General features: G+C 40.4%; 2 protein-coding genes across 2 annotated transcripts; both read right to left on the bottom strand.

Moving 5' to 3' along the window:
* Positions 1 to 928: 928 nt before the first annotated feature.
* Positions 929 to 6,537, bottom strand: LOC143328297 (solute carrier family 2, facilitated glucose transporter member 11-like). The gene is made up of 12 exons (XM_076743372.1): positions 6,517 to 6,537; positions 5,703 to 5,801; positions 4,527 to 4,687; positions 3,602 to 3,726; positions 3,258 to 3,387; positions 2,775 to 2,923; positions 2,313 to 2,500; positions 2,105 to 2,215; positions 1,615 to 1,716; positions 1,464 to 1,539; positions 1,244 to 1,371; positions 929 to 1,123 (listed from the first exon to the last, which is right to left on the bottom strand). Exons 1-12 carry the CDS (start codon positions 6,535 to 6,537, stop codon positions 929 to 931), a joined length of 1,485 nt encoding a protein of 494 aa, XP_076599487.1.
* A 1,737-nt stretch (positions 6,538 to 8,274) lies between these two features.
* Positions 8,275 to 16,359, bottom strand: slc2a11a (solute carrier family 2 member 11a). Its single transcript, XM_076747557.1, has 12 exons — positions 16,245 to 16,359; positions 15,654 to 15,752; positions 14,808 to 14,968; positions 14,187 to 14,311; positions 13,952 to 14,081; positions 13,690 to 13,838; positions 13,357 to 13,544; positions 12,647 to 12,757; positions 11,428 to 11,529; positions 10,907 to 10,982; positions 10,580 to 10,707; positions 8,275 to 10,046 (listed from the first exon to the last, which is right to left on the bottom strand). Exons 1-12 carry the CDS (start codon positions 16,266 to 16,268, stop codon positions 9,828 to 9,830), a joined length of 1,512 nt encoding a protein of 503 aa, XP_076603672.1. The 5' UTR covers positions 16,269 to 16,359; the 3' UTR covers positions 8,275 to 9,827.
* Positions 16,360 to 18,964: the final 2,605 nt, after the last annotated feature.

Below are 18,964 nucleotides of genomic sequence, written 5' to 3' on the forward strand. Positions count from 1 at the left end.
AGAGAGAGAGGACTACTACTGATATGATGGTATATGATAATATATATGTATGATAACGATACAATGAATGTAATAATAATTGAAATGTGACTAATAATAATAACAGTAGCAGCAGGCGTCAAGCAGGGCTACAGCAGTTGGCACAACCACGATCCACAATACAGGGGCAGCCATGATTGATGACAACCTGTGAGACCAGAAAACCTAAGGACTCTGGGAAAGAGCATGCATTAGTAACATGCTTGAATGGGACATTATACAGAAGGAGAGGGAGAGAAGGAGAGAGGAGCTCACTGTATCGTGGGAAGGCCCCTGGCAGTCTAAGCCTATAGCAGCATAACTAGGGGCTGGTCCAAGATAAGCCTGAGCCGGCCCTAACTGTGAGCTTTGTCAAAAAAGAAAGTTTTAAACCGCCCAGGATAGATAGATATTTGTATGTTCTAAGACCGCTGAAGGGAAGAGGAGTGATGTAAAGCCATGCTTCTGTATAATGTGACTTAATTAAGCACACAATTTTTTCCCTGTACCCAAATTCCAGAATTTTTTACCGACGTGTCCATTCAGAATATTTTACAGTATCCTCGTGGTTTTGATTAGGTTTCACGTTGGTTAAAATGTGATTCACTGTATTATTTACTGTAGTAAATACCAGTTAACGAGAGACAGCATTCAGATGCAGTTGCAAATGTTTTATTTCCATGTGAATATATTTACAAACTCTACATACTTATTGATAGCACTCTGTGTACATCATTTAGTTTCAAAATTTCTAATCATCTATTAGATGGTTATACTAAAACATATTAAATATATTTGTGTTGAATGATGTATACAATTCATTACGTTTTTTTTTTTCTTTTACAGTTTAACTGAGGAAAAGTTTTATGCAAAAAAAATATTAAAATCAATAAATAAACCATAAAAAAAGTCAGAATTTAGTTGTTAGATCAGTGTCAATTATCTCAATGTCGGTGCCCCTGCTCTTGTAATTCAATTTGCTGAAGTCCTCCATAATCTCTACCATTGTCTTTCCTTTGGTCTCTGGGACAAAATATAGCAGAAATGCTGCACTGATAATGCTGTAAGCCACAAAAATCAGGAAACAGAACTGGCCGAGTCCGTCCTGTACGGGCAGACATGAAATCAGATAGTGTTAGAGAAAGCAGCTGACATGACATAAAGATAGAGAAATGATGTATGTGGATTATTTGAGGTAACACATGATGCACAGCGGATATCTCACCACAAGGTAGCTGAAAAACAGCCCCACGAGGAACATGCTCAGCCAGCTGATGGTCCCACTGATCACATACGCAGAAGGACGCCAGGCTTGGAGGAAGAGGTCAGCAGGGAGAGTCATAGACACTCCCGCTGAAAGAAGACAAGACAGCATGTTTTTCATTGGATGAGAAACACCAGTGAAATGTTCCACTTGTGAGATAAACAAACACGAGAAAACTCACAGGGTCCGAGTCCATAAATGCAGATGACACAAAAGATCAGGGCGATGTTCACATACGGGATCCATGAATTCACATCCTGCATGAAAACAGAAAAATTTTATAATGTCCAACACTGGATGGAGAAAAGTGCGCTGTTGGTGGAGTGTATTACCTTGAAGGACAGCGTGACAGTAAGTACAGACATGGTGACACCCATGAATAGGTAGCCATAGCCCATCAGCTTCTTTCTGCCGGCACGATCTATCAAGAAAGACTGACATGACACATGACGTGACAAATGAACTCTACATATTTAATTCTTCATCACACTTCAGCACTTAAAGCCTTCTAGTATATCTAACAAATCAACAATGAGGTGTTCACAGTGTCCTAAAATTAGATTTTTATGTATTTATATCACATATGGAATTGTGTTTTTTCTGTGCCTCTCTACTCGTCATGTGTATTTTGGATATTATGCTTCCATTATCACCTTGTTAGATCACGTGCAGTCTAGGAAAGGTCCATAAGCTGAGCTCTGTGATATAAATATTTGTGCATCGGCACTCAAAACCAAGATTTGGACTCCTTCGAGGACCAGAAATCCTGAATTAGCAGTAATTCAGTGCTTCAGTTTCATGGCACTTTGAACACATACTTACACACAGTGCCACAGTGAGGAGCTCTGTCGTTCCAAGGCCAATGGACAAGTAATGCATCTGGTCCTCGGGCACCCCTGACTCACGGAAGATGTCAAAGGCGTAGAAATAGAGCTGGATGAGAGAATGAAATGTAAGGGATCGATGAAGCTAACATGTTGTGTGAATGCACATGTTTGTGTGATGGCTGGGAAAGTTAAAATGAGCGTACGGCGTTGATGCCGCAGAACTGGACACCAGCACAGGGGATGACCAGAGTCAGTAGCTGCCATCGCACACAGCGAGAGGTGAGGACGTCCTTCACAGTCTTCGCCTTCTCTCCCTGCATGCTCTCTCTCTCCTTCTGCATGTCGTCCAGCTCCAGCTTTAAGTCGTCGTCCTGCCACAGCCACTGCAAGGCTTTCACACACATATACATGCAGTGTTAGATGTGATAAGTCTGATGTTCATTTATGACCCAGTGTAAACAGTAAAAGTCTGTTGTCTGCTCTCTCAGTGCACTGTTGAAAATGATCATACCGGAGGATTAATACCTTTATTTCACAGCATCAAGGCTCAGGCACACCACTCATTTTAGAGACTATGTCTGTGGCACGAGAACTTGCGATAATGTTTTTGCAGACTTTATAATCCGGTGTGATGTGTGGAAACAGAGTCTGCTTTGTCCACTCACCCTTTCTTGTGCCTTCAATGTCTCCTTTGTCAATGTAAAGATATCGAGGCGCCTCAGGGAAGAAAAGCAGGGTCACAAACTGCAGGATGGCAGGAATGCTGCTAGCAGCTAAGAGTAATGGCCACATCTCTTCTGTACCCATCATCTCCCTAAACCGAGAGCAAAACAAAGACAATCAGCAAATTGGCAGGGAAAAGGGTGATACTGTAGATAAGTAACTAAGATAGCTTAATATATAATCCGGACAAGTCGCTTGGTGCTATTTAGTAAAACCAGGTCTGCAAGGTCTTGTACTTTAGTCGGGAACAAGAAAAAGTCTTTGATTAGAACAAGAGGCCACTAAATGGACAACTACCATTATAATGTTGAAGAGTAACTTGGCCTCCTTAATAAGTAAGTGAGTAAGAAGTTGTTTTCTGCTCACTTTGTCTCGACTAGTTTGTTTTTGTGTAAATATTTAAAGTGCCAGCCTTCAGTTCTTACTTGATCCCAATTATTTGACCCAGGACCTTTCCAAATCCAGTGAAGATTGAGGTCGTTAGAGTCAGGAAACCTCTGAGTTTCTTTGGAGAACTCTCCCCGATGTACATGAGGTGCACACTGAGGCTCAGGCCTGTGGGGAAAAAAGCAGGATGAAGAGAAAAAGGTTCTTAAAGTGTGATTACAAATTTTTTCAAGCATCTGTTTTCATTCCTGTAAGAGTCTTTGTAACTAATGATAACAATAATATTAATAACAATTCTGTGAAACCGTGCTATTTTCTGAGACCTTATTGTACTGTGAATATACCATCACAACCCGACACGCTACACATCGTCAGAACATACCGACATTATATCCAAAGAGAAATCTTCCCAGCAAGATCATCTCAAATGATTTGGCCATGCGACTGAAGAGCATGAGAAGAGCAGCGACAATCGCCACAGTGTTGCTGAACAACAGAGCTTTTTTCCTGCAAAATCAGAAGAAACAAATATCTTATTAGACGGGATTAAGCACTGCTAATGTAGCAAATACTCCATCTGCCATCCAGTTTTATACAAGTAATTTACCCTGTATGTCGTAGCCACTTTTTATTGTTAATGCCAAATAGCACAAACAATACTAGCTGCTTTATGAATAAATATTTTCAACCTTTGTAGCTGAAAAGTCCCTGACTCTTAATAAACCAGATTATAGTTGCATTAAGGTGAACATTAAAGCTAGAGAAGGTAAGAACAATTGTAGTTTTCTTTTTTATATTTGTTGAAATTCTCTTTACATGCTGACAGCGATCAATAAATCAAATACTCAGTATCTGTTATCTGTGGCTGTCGCAGGCCAGTAATAAGCACATCAATCATTTCATTCAGCCCAGCTGAAATGATTGGATGGCCTATGTTCCTGTCAACCTGTGTGCCTGCCCACCAGCATGCACCCAAACAACAGACATGCTCACCATTTACCTTCATTATGATGATGTCAGGTGATTTCTTACATGTGAATGAGATGTGAACTAGATTAGATTAGATTTTGATTCATTTGTCCCTCTGCAAGGAAAATTATTTCCACCTTCCGTACAACCTCATCTTATCAAACTGCACAGAAATCATCAAATTTGACAAATACATACGTGAATCCCACACCATGCACCCAAAATACACACAAGAGATTTGAGCAAGCCATCGTTTGTGATTACTTAACAAGCCTATCTGCCTACGGATGCATTTTTAGATAATGTGACCGTGATGTGTGTGTGTGTGTGTCTCTCACCGGCCGTAAGTGACGGGAAGGCTGCCGCTGTGAACGGCGCCGGCCCAGGATCCAAGACTTAACACGGCCACGATGAAGGACCAGATGAGCTGGTTGGTGGAATCAGCCACTGGAGCTCCATACCTCAACATCCAAGTATGGTTCACAAAACTCTGAACGTGCTGCAGAAAGGTCAGAGGGGTCAAAGGACATGTTAAAGTGGCCGAACTTGACGTATCAGCAGATTATGGTCTTGCCTGAGCTCCTTCCGTGTGTGCAGCATGAAGGTCAGATATATCAGCCTGTTGTGTGCAGTGCAGTGTATTTCACTGTGGTCTGCTGAGGGAGCAGCACTGGAGCCGGTGACAGCAACAGATTTAATTACTGATTTAAAAGACTGACCACATGATTGCCTGCAAACCACGAACCTTTCCAGCAGACAGCGGAGCAGTGACTCTCACAGACGGGTTCAGGTAAGGGAAGCCTTTCCTGTCCAAAGCAATAACTCTCCACAACAACAAACATCTGCCGAACAGAGAGCTCTCAGTTCTATAGTTTCCATCTCAACCACCTTTGCTCATGGCGAATTTGTACATCTTTATGCTATTCTTTTAACGAACTTCAACAAAATACACTCTTGTCTAATGTATATGGTACTCTATCTAACATTTCAATTTAATATTACACTATATTTAGTATATTGTGATATATTTGTATATCGTGTATTCCATATATGTCCCATAGATATGTTTATACTTATATAGTTCTTACACTGTATCCTGTAAATGTAACTTGTGGCCGATATGCCAAAAAATGTCATGTAAATGTACTACTATTAGTAAAAGAATAAAGCAACTGTGTAATTAAAATGTCATTAAAGTGACAATTTGCAAAAGGTGGAGTGTTTTCAACTGACAGAGTTTAATCTTGCATTGCGGGAAGTATTTGCTTGAGCAATAATTAACATAATTCATGTCTCTAACACATTGCCTGTGTCAGACATCTTTTTTAAACCTGTTAGGAGAATGGCAGCACATGGAAATAAGGCCTGATGTCTGCGGTGACTGCAGAGAGGAAAATAAAGAAGGGAAACAAACTGTATCAAGTGAGAGGGATGTTCTCATACTTAGCTTCATTTCTGTAGCAAACGCTAAGTTTTTTTATGCATGCTTTGCATCCAGCTAATAGAAATCTTACCACAGCTGGAGAAGCGATGACAGAAACTTGAAAGCCATACTGAAACGATCCCCCAATTCCCAGCACCAGCGTCAGCAGATAAAGCCTCCAGTACCGCGGCTGAAATGTGAAGTGGAAATCACAGTGACCTCTTCGGTCTTACAGTAGTTATTTACAGGACTTAATTAGACACTGCAGGCGAGGACAGTGGGAGAGGGAATGTGGGCCCCAAACGTGTGTTTGATTATCAGAAATGTTCTCCACATGTGTTAACCTTTGGGGTGCTCGATAGACGTCACACTGTGTTCTCACCAGTTCCTCTGTGCTTTGCTCTGTTATAGATGTTAGTTTAACCTGAACAAATTCACTTTTTAGTTATAAATGCAGAACAAAACGTCCAAATAAATCATATGATGATGCCTGCTTCTTCTTCTTATCATTATTATTGGACTATATCACAGCTCGTACGTCATCTGTAAAGCACTTTGAATTTAACTGAAAGGTGTCATAGCAATAAAACTGATTAAGTGACTGATATAAATAATTAGATCATTAAGTATGAAATGCCCAATGTGCTGAGAAAACATGAAAGAAAATTCACAGTGAAAACAGAAAATACGAATAAGATTTTCCTGTATTTACTCAACAATTTTGTGTTTAGTTTGTTTCTAAAACCTGACAAACGATGAAAATGATTTCTTCCTTTGCTTGTGCTTCCTGAACGATATAATAAAGTGTTTCCCAAACCGTGTATGGGACGGACGGAGGTTTTTAAATCTTCTAATGGAAAAAAGTTTTTCACAAATAGCACAGCAATGTAACGGCATTCACCCACCTTTCTGACTGCACCATCCATTTTTTGCTGTGGCTCCATGAACGTTGGCTGCAGAAGGATCAGAGGAGCGGCATATATGGAGGAAGCGTCCTGAAGTTACACATCGATAGACTTTGGTTGTCCATTCATGTTCTTAGAGCAAGATTGTCATGTTTTAACACTTACGATAGGGATGACTAGACGCTGCACTAGACTCAGCCTGGTCTGTCTGGTTGATTCCTGTAGTTGTTCCAAGTCATGTCAGTGTATTCTATTTACTGGTTAGACATTACAGAGAGGAAGATGTGTTAAAGAGGAAAAAAAGGCGTGCAGTTGCTGCATATTTACAGTCACATGGAGCTTGTACATTGAACATCATTAGTAATCATGTACAAATACAGTTCAAGCACATATTAAAGAGGCACTTCTCTGATTTTACACATGAAGATCGGGTTACTCATTGAGGGAAGTGCTGCTCATCCTGTGAACAAAGTTGCTTCATGTCCAGTGTGGCTGTGGAGGAGCTTTGACGAGCAAGGGGGAAACGACCCTGTCACAGCAGCGTCAGAAGAACACCTGCCTTACAAACTGGGGTTCTGACAGCTGAAAAATGTCGGCGTTCACCAAGCATGGGGGGGGGGGGGGGTCTGATGCACGACACAGTCAAGTTGCAGTATGGGAATTGTAGGATTCAGCATCTTTAGAACCGGACCTGTACCAGAGACTGAAAGTCAGGACATCTTGAACACTGCTGCTCTGACACCATCACATGCAAATATTTCTTTGTTAGAATGAGTTTTAATGCTTGTGCTCAGTGGATAACTCTCAAGTAGGTTTTCATCCAATTGTGTGTCGCAGAACAAACTCTTTTATTTAAGCAAACAGTTTCAATGTCTCAATTTTCTCAAAGCCATAAAAGATGGTTTGATCAGATTTGTGGTGATTCCATTGTGGCTTCATTTGACTGGTTGGGTCTACATCATGTTCACGAAACACTCAGTAGTGAGGAATACTCAGCCTCCTAGTGGCAGAAAACATTTATTGCTGTTTAAAGTACAATGGTCTTTTTGCAGTACTTCTTCAGTTCTGACGCCTCTTTTTTTGAAAATGCAGATAATATGAGCATCAGTTGATCCACACGTCTGCCTCTTTTTCAGCTCTGATCACAAGGTAAACCAACATGACCACGATCCCAGCTGATATGTATAATAATACTGCTTTTTCTGTCTGTTTGTCTTCATTGTTATAAGATATGATATGATGATATATGATGTTTATATGACGTGAAATATTCACACAGTTTGATGGCTATAACATCAAGTTTTCCTCCTCCTGATCCTCTTACTTCACTTCCTCACTTTAAAATCTCCCATTGGTTTTTAGGGTGTGTGTGTGTGCTGGTATTATGGGTGTGTATAAATCTTAGTTGTTTTTCATTATTTTTACAGTTATGCCATTGTGATGCATATAAAGCTTGATGTTTTAAGCTCTTTTTTTTTAGTGTAAAGCACATTGACTGTCTTTGTAATGAAATGTGCTCTTCAAATAAAGCAGCCCTGCCTGGCCCACCCACATCATCCACACATCCTTTATCTGACATGAGATCTTCAATTTATCTCTTTATCTCATTTGTAACAGGTCAATTTGTCAAACAGCTGAGACCATTTGCAAATCTCATGTGCCTCTGTCAATGACAGTGACTGTGGTTATGTCAAATGTGCATAATGTAGTGACTTAAATATGCAGTCTGACAGAAAAGCAAAAATGTTTGTACAGAATTTATTAAACACTTTTTTAAACACATTTTTTACTGTCATTTCCTCTTTTCGGTGCGTTTCCAGTTAAGAAAACATTATATTCCACACCATATGACAATATCACATTTTGAATCTGTGTTGCATCATTTTATTGAGGTTTTATGATGCGCATAAAAAGTGGAATATTTGATTGACAATGAAAAGAAAGCTATGTAAATAATATAAGATACTTTTATTGGCTCAGAGTTAGATCATTAAAACAAAAAAGAATGAGGGCAATATTTAACATAAACAACTGCACATTTTCCACACATTTTCAGTCATTGCTAAAAGCACGAATGAACACATGAATGTATGTGTGCACACTGACGCATAAAGTGTATCTTTAATAAGGTGCAAATTAACTGTAATTGAATACATTCTTTCTGATACGGTGCTCCATCTGCCACTCAGAAAAGACTTCAGCAGCCTGTAGGTCTGCAGCTTACTCTGACCTTTCACCTCCCGAATGAGCAAGGACACAGTTTGCAGTGATGGAGAGTAACTAAGTACACTTACTCAAGCAGTACTTAAGTACTTTGTACTTTCACTGGAGTATTTTAATTTTATGAAATTTGTACTTCACTGCATTTCAAAAATACTTTAAGCTCCACTACATTTATAGCAAACAACTCTTGTTACCAGTTACTTAGTTACAGATTAAGATTTCACAAACAAAACATATAATCAATTTATAGAATATGATATTTAATTATCTAGTAGTATTGGACGTAGTTAAATGTGCTCCACCTCCACCAGCTGCAACATTAAAATGCTGCTTCTGTGTTCAAGCATCAGTTTAAATTTCAATAATATGACCCTCTGAACAGGGACTGTTCTGCTCAACGAGTACTTTTAAAACTTTAAGTACATTTTGCTTTTAGTACTGTTGCACTTTCCCTTGATTGAAATCTTTAATATAGGACTTTAACTTGTAACAGAGTATTTTACAGAGCAGTATTATTACTTTTACGTAAGTAAAGGGTATGAGCACTTCTTCCACCACTGATAGTTTGTCATATTCATTAATACTCTGCTGGTAACATGGATGACAACGGCATTCTTTGTCCTATTGAACAAGGAAGAACTGCCATAAAATAGTAATGTTTATGTTCTAAACTGAACAAATGTGTTTTCAGAGTTTTTTCTGTAAAGTGACACAAGTGTTCGGGCTAACTAAGTGGTTATTTTTCAATTTATTCCAAATGACCACCATTGCTTCGTCTGATACATAAAACACATCACTTCCTGTGTAGCAGATGATCTGCCACACACAGTCTCATATCAATCAGTAGAGTAGCAAAACAGAAGTATATACACATGAAGGCCTCACAGATATTCCTTTCTCTTCGTAGAAAACACACTCCAGATGAAGGAGTTACAGTAGATCTAAGTTGCTTTTGGTGATTTGACAGTGAACATTTCCCCCCGTTCCTGTCACACTGTGCAGGACTTCTTCCAGCTCATGCAGATCCGGTCCTGAAGTGAGGCATACAGTGGATTTGACTGTGTGTTTCAGGGAAAGAAACAGTCTGTCTACAAGGCCGTGGAGAGACACACTTCACCCAGCTGGTACTGAGCTTGACTGTGTGATTCACACATTCTGTCCTGGCCTTTGAAGTTGAGCTTGTGGAATTCACTTGTGATGGCGGACAGAGACTTGCCTTTGGTCTCGGGCAGAAACATGCCGACGTACAGAGCAGAGAGCAGGCAGACTGCTCCGAAAGGCACAAAGCAGTACTCACTCAACTCGCTCTGTGAAAGACAGGCAACAGAAGGACTCATCAGACTGATCAGAGATAAAGCCATGAGCATCCTGACAGACGGCCCTGATCACTTTTTTCCTACTTTGAGGCTCTGAACTCTGGGGGGCGCTGTAGGGTGCCTATATATTCAATATTTAATTATATTTCATATTTCATGGTGTATTTTAACCTGCCCGTTTGCTTGTTGTCTCGTAATTATTACTTGTAGCCTCATGCCAGGTGGTTAAGAGATTTAAAAATAGAAAAACTTCAAATTTATCAATTTAAGCATTTTTGGCTATTACAGTATTAGATATACAGACAGCAAACGGACATAGAGAGCAGTGTGTTTTAAATAATGTCTCAGTTTGGTCTTATTAGTCGTGCTATAGGTGTATGTACAACTTGTTTTAAATGTATACAATTTTAGCAAACCATTCTGTATGTGTGCTTGTTTACTGTCACTACATGTTTGTTCAATTGATGGATGAATGTATATATGGACAGATGCTGACAGCTGGAAGGACGTATTGACAGACTGACCACTAGAAAAGGGAAGATCATTCCAACGATGAAAAGGTTGAGCCACATCATGGAGCCGGCGATCGCGTAGGCTGCAGGCCGAGCAGCCTGATTAAAGATCTCTGTGGGCAGAACGCCAGTCACTCCAGCTGAAATGTAAACCATTGATCAGAGTAAGCTTCATGACGACATCCTTACAAATGTACGTGTACAGTGCAGGACAGTTGTGTATCTGATAAACTGGCAGTAACAGAGAGTATTGAGACTATATGGCCTGAAATGTGCTCTGAGGAGACAGTTTGAGCTTTTATGCAAATATTAACACGCAACAAGGCTCCAGAAACTGACCTGGTCCCATGCCGAAGCTGAGAATGTAGGTGAAAATGCAGCCCATGCTCAAGTAAGGCATCCAGGAGATATAGTGCTGTTTGCGTGTGGGGGAGGAAAGTCAAATATCCACAGTCAGCAAAAAACCATATCAAACATTCTGACACTTTAATATTTCACAGACTGACCAGAGGTTTGTGATAAGTCTTTAAGTTAGTATAAATAGCTTAAATTAGAAATGTCTCAAACTCCAAATCATTGAGTCCAAATCCTGAGAAATTACTGACATCATCTTCCTTTTACCTCCATTCTCCAAAAGTCAGACATTTTCTAAAACCAGAATATTAACTCATGTCGCCTCCTAGTGGCCTGACTGACACACTGAAATGTGAATTTCACTGGATTTCACTGCGCTCCCACTCATGATATTCCTTTATCCAGCATCGTGACACATTTTTAAAGGCAAAATCTGATACATGCATGATTTGACATATGAATTTCACTTGTTTTTTTTTTTAAATCATTCAAGTGATTTATAATACCTCAAACGACAGAGCAATTGTGAAGACAATAGCCCAGATGGTCATTAGGATGAAACCTCCCATCAGCATGAACCTCCGGCCTTTGCGCTCTATCAGCAGGTTCTGAAAACATCCAAATATGTACTTCACACTGTTGAAATCATGAAACTAATCATTGCATGCTGCTCTTTAAAGGCGTCGTAAATATGCATCTTCTCTTTCCTGCAGAGTTGAGAAGTTCGACCTGTGCAGTAAATCTGTAGCTGGAGGTAGTAGCTGGTAACAGAAGAAGGCAGCAAAATCTGTCTTAAGTTTGCTGATCAACAATGTTTATCGGCCAGGTGAAGCAACCTAATGTCCTGAAATCTTGTCTAAATGTGGAGACCTGCAGTCTCTCCTCCTTTCTGTGTTTTCCTCTCCTTATGTCTCCTGTCTGTCCCTCCCCTGTCTGCCATGTATGAGCCTGTCACTGCAGGCCAACAGGTTGGGCCCAGCCTCCTCTCATACTGAGCACAGCTGCGCTCAATCATGCAATCAAGACTCACCTGCTTTCACAGTATATAAGTATATTGTCAGTCTGCCTAACGACCAAGATCCTGAAGACTGCTGAGTACCTTTTTCTCTTGTTTTTGCCCAAGGTTTTTTTTTGTGTGCGTTCGTCTCCTTGTCTGTTTGCTCTGAAGGAACTGGAGTTGACACTTGCCTGGACTCACACTCTGGTCTTCTCTGTTTGAGAATCACAATTTGGGTCCTTTAAACTCTAAAATATAACCCTAAACCATGAGTTTGCTAGACAACCAGTGGAGACTCCATATTTTTAAAGCTCAGGTTTTGTATGAATAAAAAAAAAACAAAACATGATATAACCTGTTAGTTGTAACCTTCTCATCTAATTTGGCCCAAAATGTCAAAATATACCTTAAACATAACATTTCCTTTTCAAGGGTCAAAACACAGTCCATTCAATCCAGGAACCTCTTGCTTCCCTCCTCTCAGCAGTTAGCTTCAGATTTCTTCCCATCAGTTCTTGATATCAACTCTTATTGTGAAGTGCTCATATGGTGTTGGTTTAACATCATGTGCCCCAGTGGCCTCAACTGTGAAATGAAAAGTAAAACCTACTGTGTGTATACAAGGCCTTCATGGGGCCGTTCTTATTCCTTCGGATCAGTGAGGTATGCTAACAAAAGTCTCTCTCCGCCTCTAGCCGGTTACATAACATGTGTTTTCAGATACTTACACACATTATACATGCTGTGAATTCACATGTACCGGTGCCAATTGTGATATATTGGATTTTATCATCGGCTATTCCAGCCTCTTTGAATACATATGATGCATAGAAGTAAATCTGAAAGACAAAGAACATAAGAAGACATTAGAGTTCTGCAGGGCATCATTACAAGTGTTTCAACTGTTCATAAGCTGATTAAGCCTGATTTGGAACAAAGAGTAACTATGTTAATACCCTGTCCTCTCCCTAAAACGGCCAAGCATGTGGTTAAAAGCCTTGAAACACGAGTATTTTGTCAGCACTTTCTGATGAGAAAGCAACTTGTTGCAGCTTTGAAAATCAGTTTAGATGTGTTATTAACACTTGTACTGTGTATACAGAGCAAAAACTACTTAGAAAAGACTTTTAGTACATAAAGCACAGTAAGCTGTATTCACACATCGTTCACTTCACATCACAGCAGACGCTGCTTCAACACCAGCATACATTATTAATGTGACCTGTAGGAACGTAAAAAAAAACCTGACACGACACAATCCACTGATGGATCATCTCAAATTTCTAATCAACCTTCTTGACAGAGCAGAAGGCCAAAGCAACATCTGACACTACTACTGTAGCTCAGTATCAGTAACACTGATCCTCATGGGTTACATAACAATATTTTCTATAGAGCCACAAAACGCACTGTAAAACTCTCTGATAGCTCTTCTTACCGAGTCATTTCCACAGAGCTGCATGGCACTGCTGATGATCATGACAGAGATGAGCTGCCAGCGCACCGAGCGGTCAGTGAAAAGCTCCCAGGGTCGCTTGGACCTCATGCCCTTGGTCTCAGCCTGTTCCTGCAGGATTTCATCCAGCTCGCTGCTCTGGACCTCACAGCCTCGCAGCCGTCTCAAAGCTGACCAAGAACAAACACAACTTACATGACTGAGGATTTTTTGTTCTTTCATTCACGCGCTATGAGTACAGTCCTTGAGTAACTGTACTTAGTTACTTTCCACCACTGATTGACATTTGTTGTATTAACATTTTACTGTGCACACCGTTAATGCAGGCCTCCTTGTCCCCCCGGTCGATGAGCAGGTATCTGGGGCTCTCTGGGAACCATGGCAGGGTGAGGAGCTGAATGAAGCCAGGAATGGCATTACTGGCAAGAAGGTACTGCCAACACGACTCACTGCCCAAAATCTCTCTATAATTAAATGAATAATGCAGAGAGTCACTGTGGACATCTAATCTACGACACATATTATTCATGATTTGCAGTAAAAGACCTTTTTGACAAATATTTGACAGTGTCCATACCTGAGTCCAACCACCTGTCCTAACACAACACCAAATGCTGTGAAAACAGCTGATGACAAGGAGATAGCCCCTCTTAAGTGCTTTGGTGCACTTTCTCCAAAATACATGGGCTGCACGTTCATACTGATCCCTGCAAACACACAGTGAAGTTTCCATTGTCATTATTCATTATCATTACTCAAATGTCTCACTCCTGACAGTATAACAAATATTTACTGCCACAGAAATGACATACCAGCATTTATCCCAATCAGGACACGTGACAAAATGATCATCTCAAAAGACTTGGCAGCTCTACTTGTCACAGCTAAGAGTGCACCAGTCATGAGGAAAATGTTGTTCAACAACAAGCATTTCTTCCTTGGTAAGAGAGAAGAAGAGGACAAAATTAACAGATTGCTAACAACTCATAAATCCCCAAACCAGCAATGAATAGATCCCACTAACAAGCTGGATATATCTTATTCCTCTGAGCCGTAGAGCTCTATTGTTATCCAAGAATTCTTAAAAACACATCATGTGCCATTACAGAAAGAGTAAGAAAGTCAGAAACGGTTGAGACGGGCTAACACACAGTTGATTTCAGTCTTTTCATGGGATTTGTTCACAATAAGTAAAAAAAAAAAACATTAGCCTGCTATGTGTTTCTTTGTGGGTCAAAACTCAATCCAGGGTCGTATGCACGTATCCACGTGACTGAAGAAGGTAAATAAACAATCTCTTTATTCATTCATACATGTGCACATCCACAGGTTGATCATTCATTCTCTGCACGTTGCAATGAAAATCTCAGTTTTTAATCTGTACTTGCACATGCATTCATTTCCATACATAAGAACAATGCATCTTATATTACCTCCCAAAGCGTATTGTCATAGGTCCTGCAATAAGAGCTCCTGCAAAGCCCCCCAGTGAGAAGATGGAAACGATAATTGTCCAGACTAGAGTCACCTGGTAGTCCTCCAACTGCATGTCCCAGCGCTCCAGGAACGTCTCATTGATAAAGGTTTGAATGAACTGTGAGGAGAGGCAAGATAGTTGGCCATTAAAGTCTCACTGAGTTAACCAAACACACAGACCTGCTAACAGAGCAGTGGTTAAAACTGATACTGATTACTTGAGCCAACAGAGTTTGTGAGGTCTTTTTCTTTGTCTGTGTGTCATAAAATCTGTGTCTCTGTTGTCAAGTTGCAGAATTGTTTGTTGCTGATGGACGTTAGTGCTATTTATGCTTCAGTGCAGCTGCTCGGCTTCACAAAACGCTGCATCCAGAATTAGTTTCGACAGCACAATACAATTGGATGTGTTACAATGCCAATGACTAATCACAGACACAAGTAGCCTAATTCTTGCTTGTGCCAATTTACACTGTGACCCAAATATGAAATAGCGATGCTGGCATATGCAGCTTGTACTGGGAACACAAACACACACACACACACGCACAAATTACACTGTTAAGTATCAACAGTATCAATTTACCACAATGCAAATTCACACTCGTAGATGGAACTTTTTGAGCTGCAGGGTCTTATCAGCTGTCAATAAGTAAATATCCCATATAGGTATATTTGAATGAATAATTAACACTGAGTAACACTGGAGAATCTGCTGCTGCTGCTACACACACAAACACACACACACACACACACACACAGAGCCACACACATACATACATGCAATTTGGCAGCAAAAACCTTACAGTTGTGGGTGCATTCATAATGGCGAGGTTGTAGCCATACTGAAGAGTTCCCCCAATGGCTGCAGAGGCAACCATCAGCACCAATGTCAGGGGACTGCTCTGTTAATGCAAACAGATAGATAGATAGATAGATAGATAGATAGATAGATAGATAGATGTCTTTCATTAAATACAGATTATCTTCTCAAACAAACCACTAATTTACTGAGAGCACAGCATCTGTTAAACATGACCAGCTTGTTTCTTCACTGATTCTAAATCTACAACTGTTTTAAACAACCTGCAGCTGGAAAGGCAACATCAGAATAGCACCTGCACTATATGACAATATGTCACCTATGGCAAAGTTTACTCTGCAATGTCTGTTGTTTGCGGGTTGTTTTATTCTTACTTTGTTAAAAAAAAAAAAAAAAAAAAAAAAAGAAAGAAAGAAAGAAAGAAAGAAAGAAAGATCTTCAAACAGCACTGCGCCTCATATTTACCAAGCAGTTATCATATATTCTGCTTTTCTGTAAGAATATTCTGCATAATTCTAGAACTCAAACAACTGAACATAAAGTACGTTCTGCATAACATACAAGTATCATTTACCTTCTGTGCACCGGCATGCGACATTGTTAATCGAAGGTGGTGATAAAACGGGTAAAAAGTCACTTGATGAAGTCCGACTCCGAACCACACAGGTCAGCCCACCTCCTCAAATAACTATCCTGTACTGTACTGCACAGGCTCGCGCCTGAAGGCTGTGCGTGGCGACGTTAGGCCTCTTACGATTGGCTGCAGTTGTGCAACCACGAGCTCGAGCGAGTTCCCAAACACTGAGCTGATGTCTTAGCGACTCTTGGGACTCTTATAATGCCAGAACAATGATTCACTCAGGTGCGTTGGTCTGTCGCAGGGCCTCACCTCAGTGCGGGGGGAACAATTAATGTATGGCAGAGTTTTCGGTGAGCAATTAAAAACAACATCACGTGCTTAGGACGGTTTTTCATCAACCACCCCGCGGTGACGTTCAGGCACAGGGACGTGACGCGTTTCACTTAATATACGAATAAGACAGCTGTGGAAGAGGTCATGGCCCCACCGCACATGCACATCAGTTATATTTTAAAGTCCTGATTCTGACATATTCCCTGGCTGCTGATCGACCTGCTGCACCTGTCTGTGGTGTCCTGGAGGTTTCTGTGAGTGAGTCTGTGGTGATTTGATTTGGGAATATGCACCATGCTGACACAATATAAAATAAGATAGCAAAGATATTAAGTAGAGATTTGGACACAGGGCCGCTCTATAAGATGTAATAATGCAGGACCTGCCTTTATTGATATTATTATTACAGCAAATGGCCGAAACTCACAGGCATGCATTGAACCTGAAGATTTTGGGACAACTTGCATCTAATTGATGGAGAGAGAATTTTGAGGAAACTCTACTTCTATTATAATTTCCTATTTTATATTTATTTATATTTCTTCCCCTGAAACAATATATTGCAATATGCTCTAAGTGTTGTTATCAGTAAGCCCCAAAGACATGTGTCCTCAGCAAATTCTTTCTGTCCAGCAGATGGAGCTGGTTTGAAGTGTTGCTTCTTTGTTTGCAGCTCATGTGGTGCATCTCAGCATCAGAAATGGAAAGCCGCTGTATTTCCTCTGCAGACAAGCCACTAAACTGCACAATAGAAGCTATAGTTACTGTAATGAGAGGGTTATTTAATGGCAAAATGAAAGAAATGGATATATACTCAACATGCATTTCAAAAAAAGGAGGTTAGCTCATCATTAAAGGGGTCAGTCACCAGTTTCAGTTTCACTTCAGATGACCTCTGAATGACTACAGCACGTTCCCTCCAATACTTTTTATAGAAGGACACAAGTTTGCTTGGTCTCTGTCTATTATTGAGAGCAAGTGTAGAAGAAATTTCCCAGCCACTTCCTGTTTGCATGTGTTCGAAACATTTCACTGCTGTACTTTCCTGGAGAGTCTGGCAGCTTTCATGAACCTGATGAAGGACATTGTGGCACTGCTGATGAAAAGGTCAGGGAAGCTCTGAAAACATTAAAAACTCTCAGTCCATGAATATCCACAGCAAATTTCATGGGAATCTGGCCGGTAATTGTGGATAATACCAAACTGTTGGACAGATGAATGAACAGACGGACCAGCGAAGCTATTCTTAGGCCCTACTGGAAAAAAAGAAAAAAGAGAGAATAAAACACAACTTTTACTCATATTAAAAGAACAACATCGGAATCAAATTAATATTCCTGTAGGAGAATAAATCAGTTGTATTTATGTATTTTTACAGACTGTACAACACACAATACTCAAAAAAGTGAAGGAGACTTTTTTTTTAACAGTTCAGTGTGTTTCAGGATCTCCTGCAAATGGTGAAAGAAATAAAAAGAAGTTATGGAGTAGAACATGTGGTGGAATGTAACTGAGTACATTTACTCAAGTACATGAAATATTTGCATTATTTTGATATTTGATGAATTCATGCTGCCCTGACTCCAGCAGAAGTGGACGCTGGTCTTGGAGCATCCAGCCAGGAGGCAGGGCTGGCCTCATACACCTGTGGCAGGTGGCACGTGTCACACACAGGCACGGTTACTGGAGTCTGTGTGTGTGGCAGCTGCACCTGGACTGTCTGTGTGTGAGGGGCGTCCATCACACCTGTCTGAGGAGAAGCAGGCTCCGTCACTGCTGTCTGCACTGGTGTCACGCACAGCTTACTAATGCTGTGACTAATGTAAAAATGTATGAGTTCGATGTGAGCAGAGTGCACTTATGTTAAGATACTCAGAATAATACAAGACATGTGTAACATATAACCTTGTCTCTGCTTGCTCTGCCATTAAAAGACTGGTTATCATAACATTCATGCCAACATACTTGATGGACAAAAAAATCAAACAACAGCTGAAATGAAATATGACTTTGATTCAATTATGAGTCCGGCTTAGCCAGTCACAAAAAAGGAGAAAGTGCATTTTGACCACAGCAAACTTACCTTGAGTTAGATGTGTTCAGCTGAGGAGCAGCAGAGTCAGGAGGAGGGAAAACTTCTGCTGGAACCTCGTACAACACGGGTAGAGTGACAGATGACAGACAGAAATAATTGTAAATTGTGCTGTTTCAGTTATCTAATTAGGTGCAATTCAGTTGAAATTTAGCTGTACTTAAAGTCAGACTGACGCCTCCTGTACAGCTGTGTGCAGTGATACTGTTGGCCTGCTCAGACACTGTGTGTATCATCCCAGAGTATTCACATCTTCACCATGAGGTGGCTGTATTACCAACCAGCAATA

The sequence above is a fragment of the Chaetodon auriga genome, chromosome 2 (assembly GCF_051107435.1).
Source record: "Chaetodon auriga isolate fChaAug3 chromosome 2, fChaAug3.hap1, whole genome shotgun sequence".
In the NCBI taxonomy this organism is placed as follows: Eukaryota; Metazoa; Chordata; class Actinopteri; order Chaetodontiformes; family Chaetodontidae; genus Chaetodon; species Chaetodon auriga.

What these genes read in the sequence shown, in the direction of transcription:
- LOC143328297 (XM_076743372.1), bottom strand. Translation starts at nt 6,537, where the DNA reads ATGGATGGTGCAGTCAGAAAG. An exon ending in TCTCTTTGGATATAATGTCG is followed by an intron (nt 3,388 to 3,601) that starts GTATGTTCTGAC and finishes TTTTCCCCACAG; the next exon opens with GCCTGAGCCTCAGTGTGCAC. An exon ending in CATTGAAGGCACAAGAAAGG is followed by an intron (nt 2,501 to 2,774) that starts GTGAGTGGACAA and finishes TGTGTGTGAAAG; the next exon opens with CCTTGCAGTGGCTGTGGCAG.
- slc2a11a (XM_076747557.1), bottom strand. Translation starts at nt 16,268, where the DNA reads ATGTCGCATGCCGGTGCACAGAAG. An exon ending in CGCATGCCGGTGCACAGAAG is followed by an intron (nt 15,753 to 16,244) that starts GTAAATGATACT and finishes TTGCATTAACAG; the next exon opens with AGCAGTCCCCTGACATTGGT. An exon ending in CAATTGCTCTGTCGTTTGAG is followed by an intron (nt 10,983 to 11,427) that starts GTATTATAAATC and finishes ACACGCAAACAG; the next exon opens with CACTATATCTCCTGGATGCC.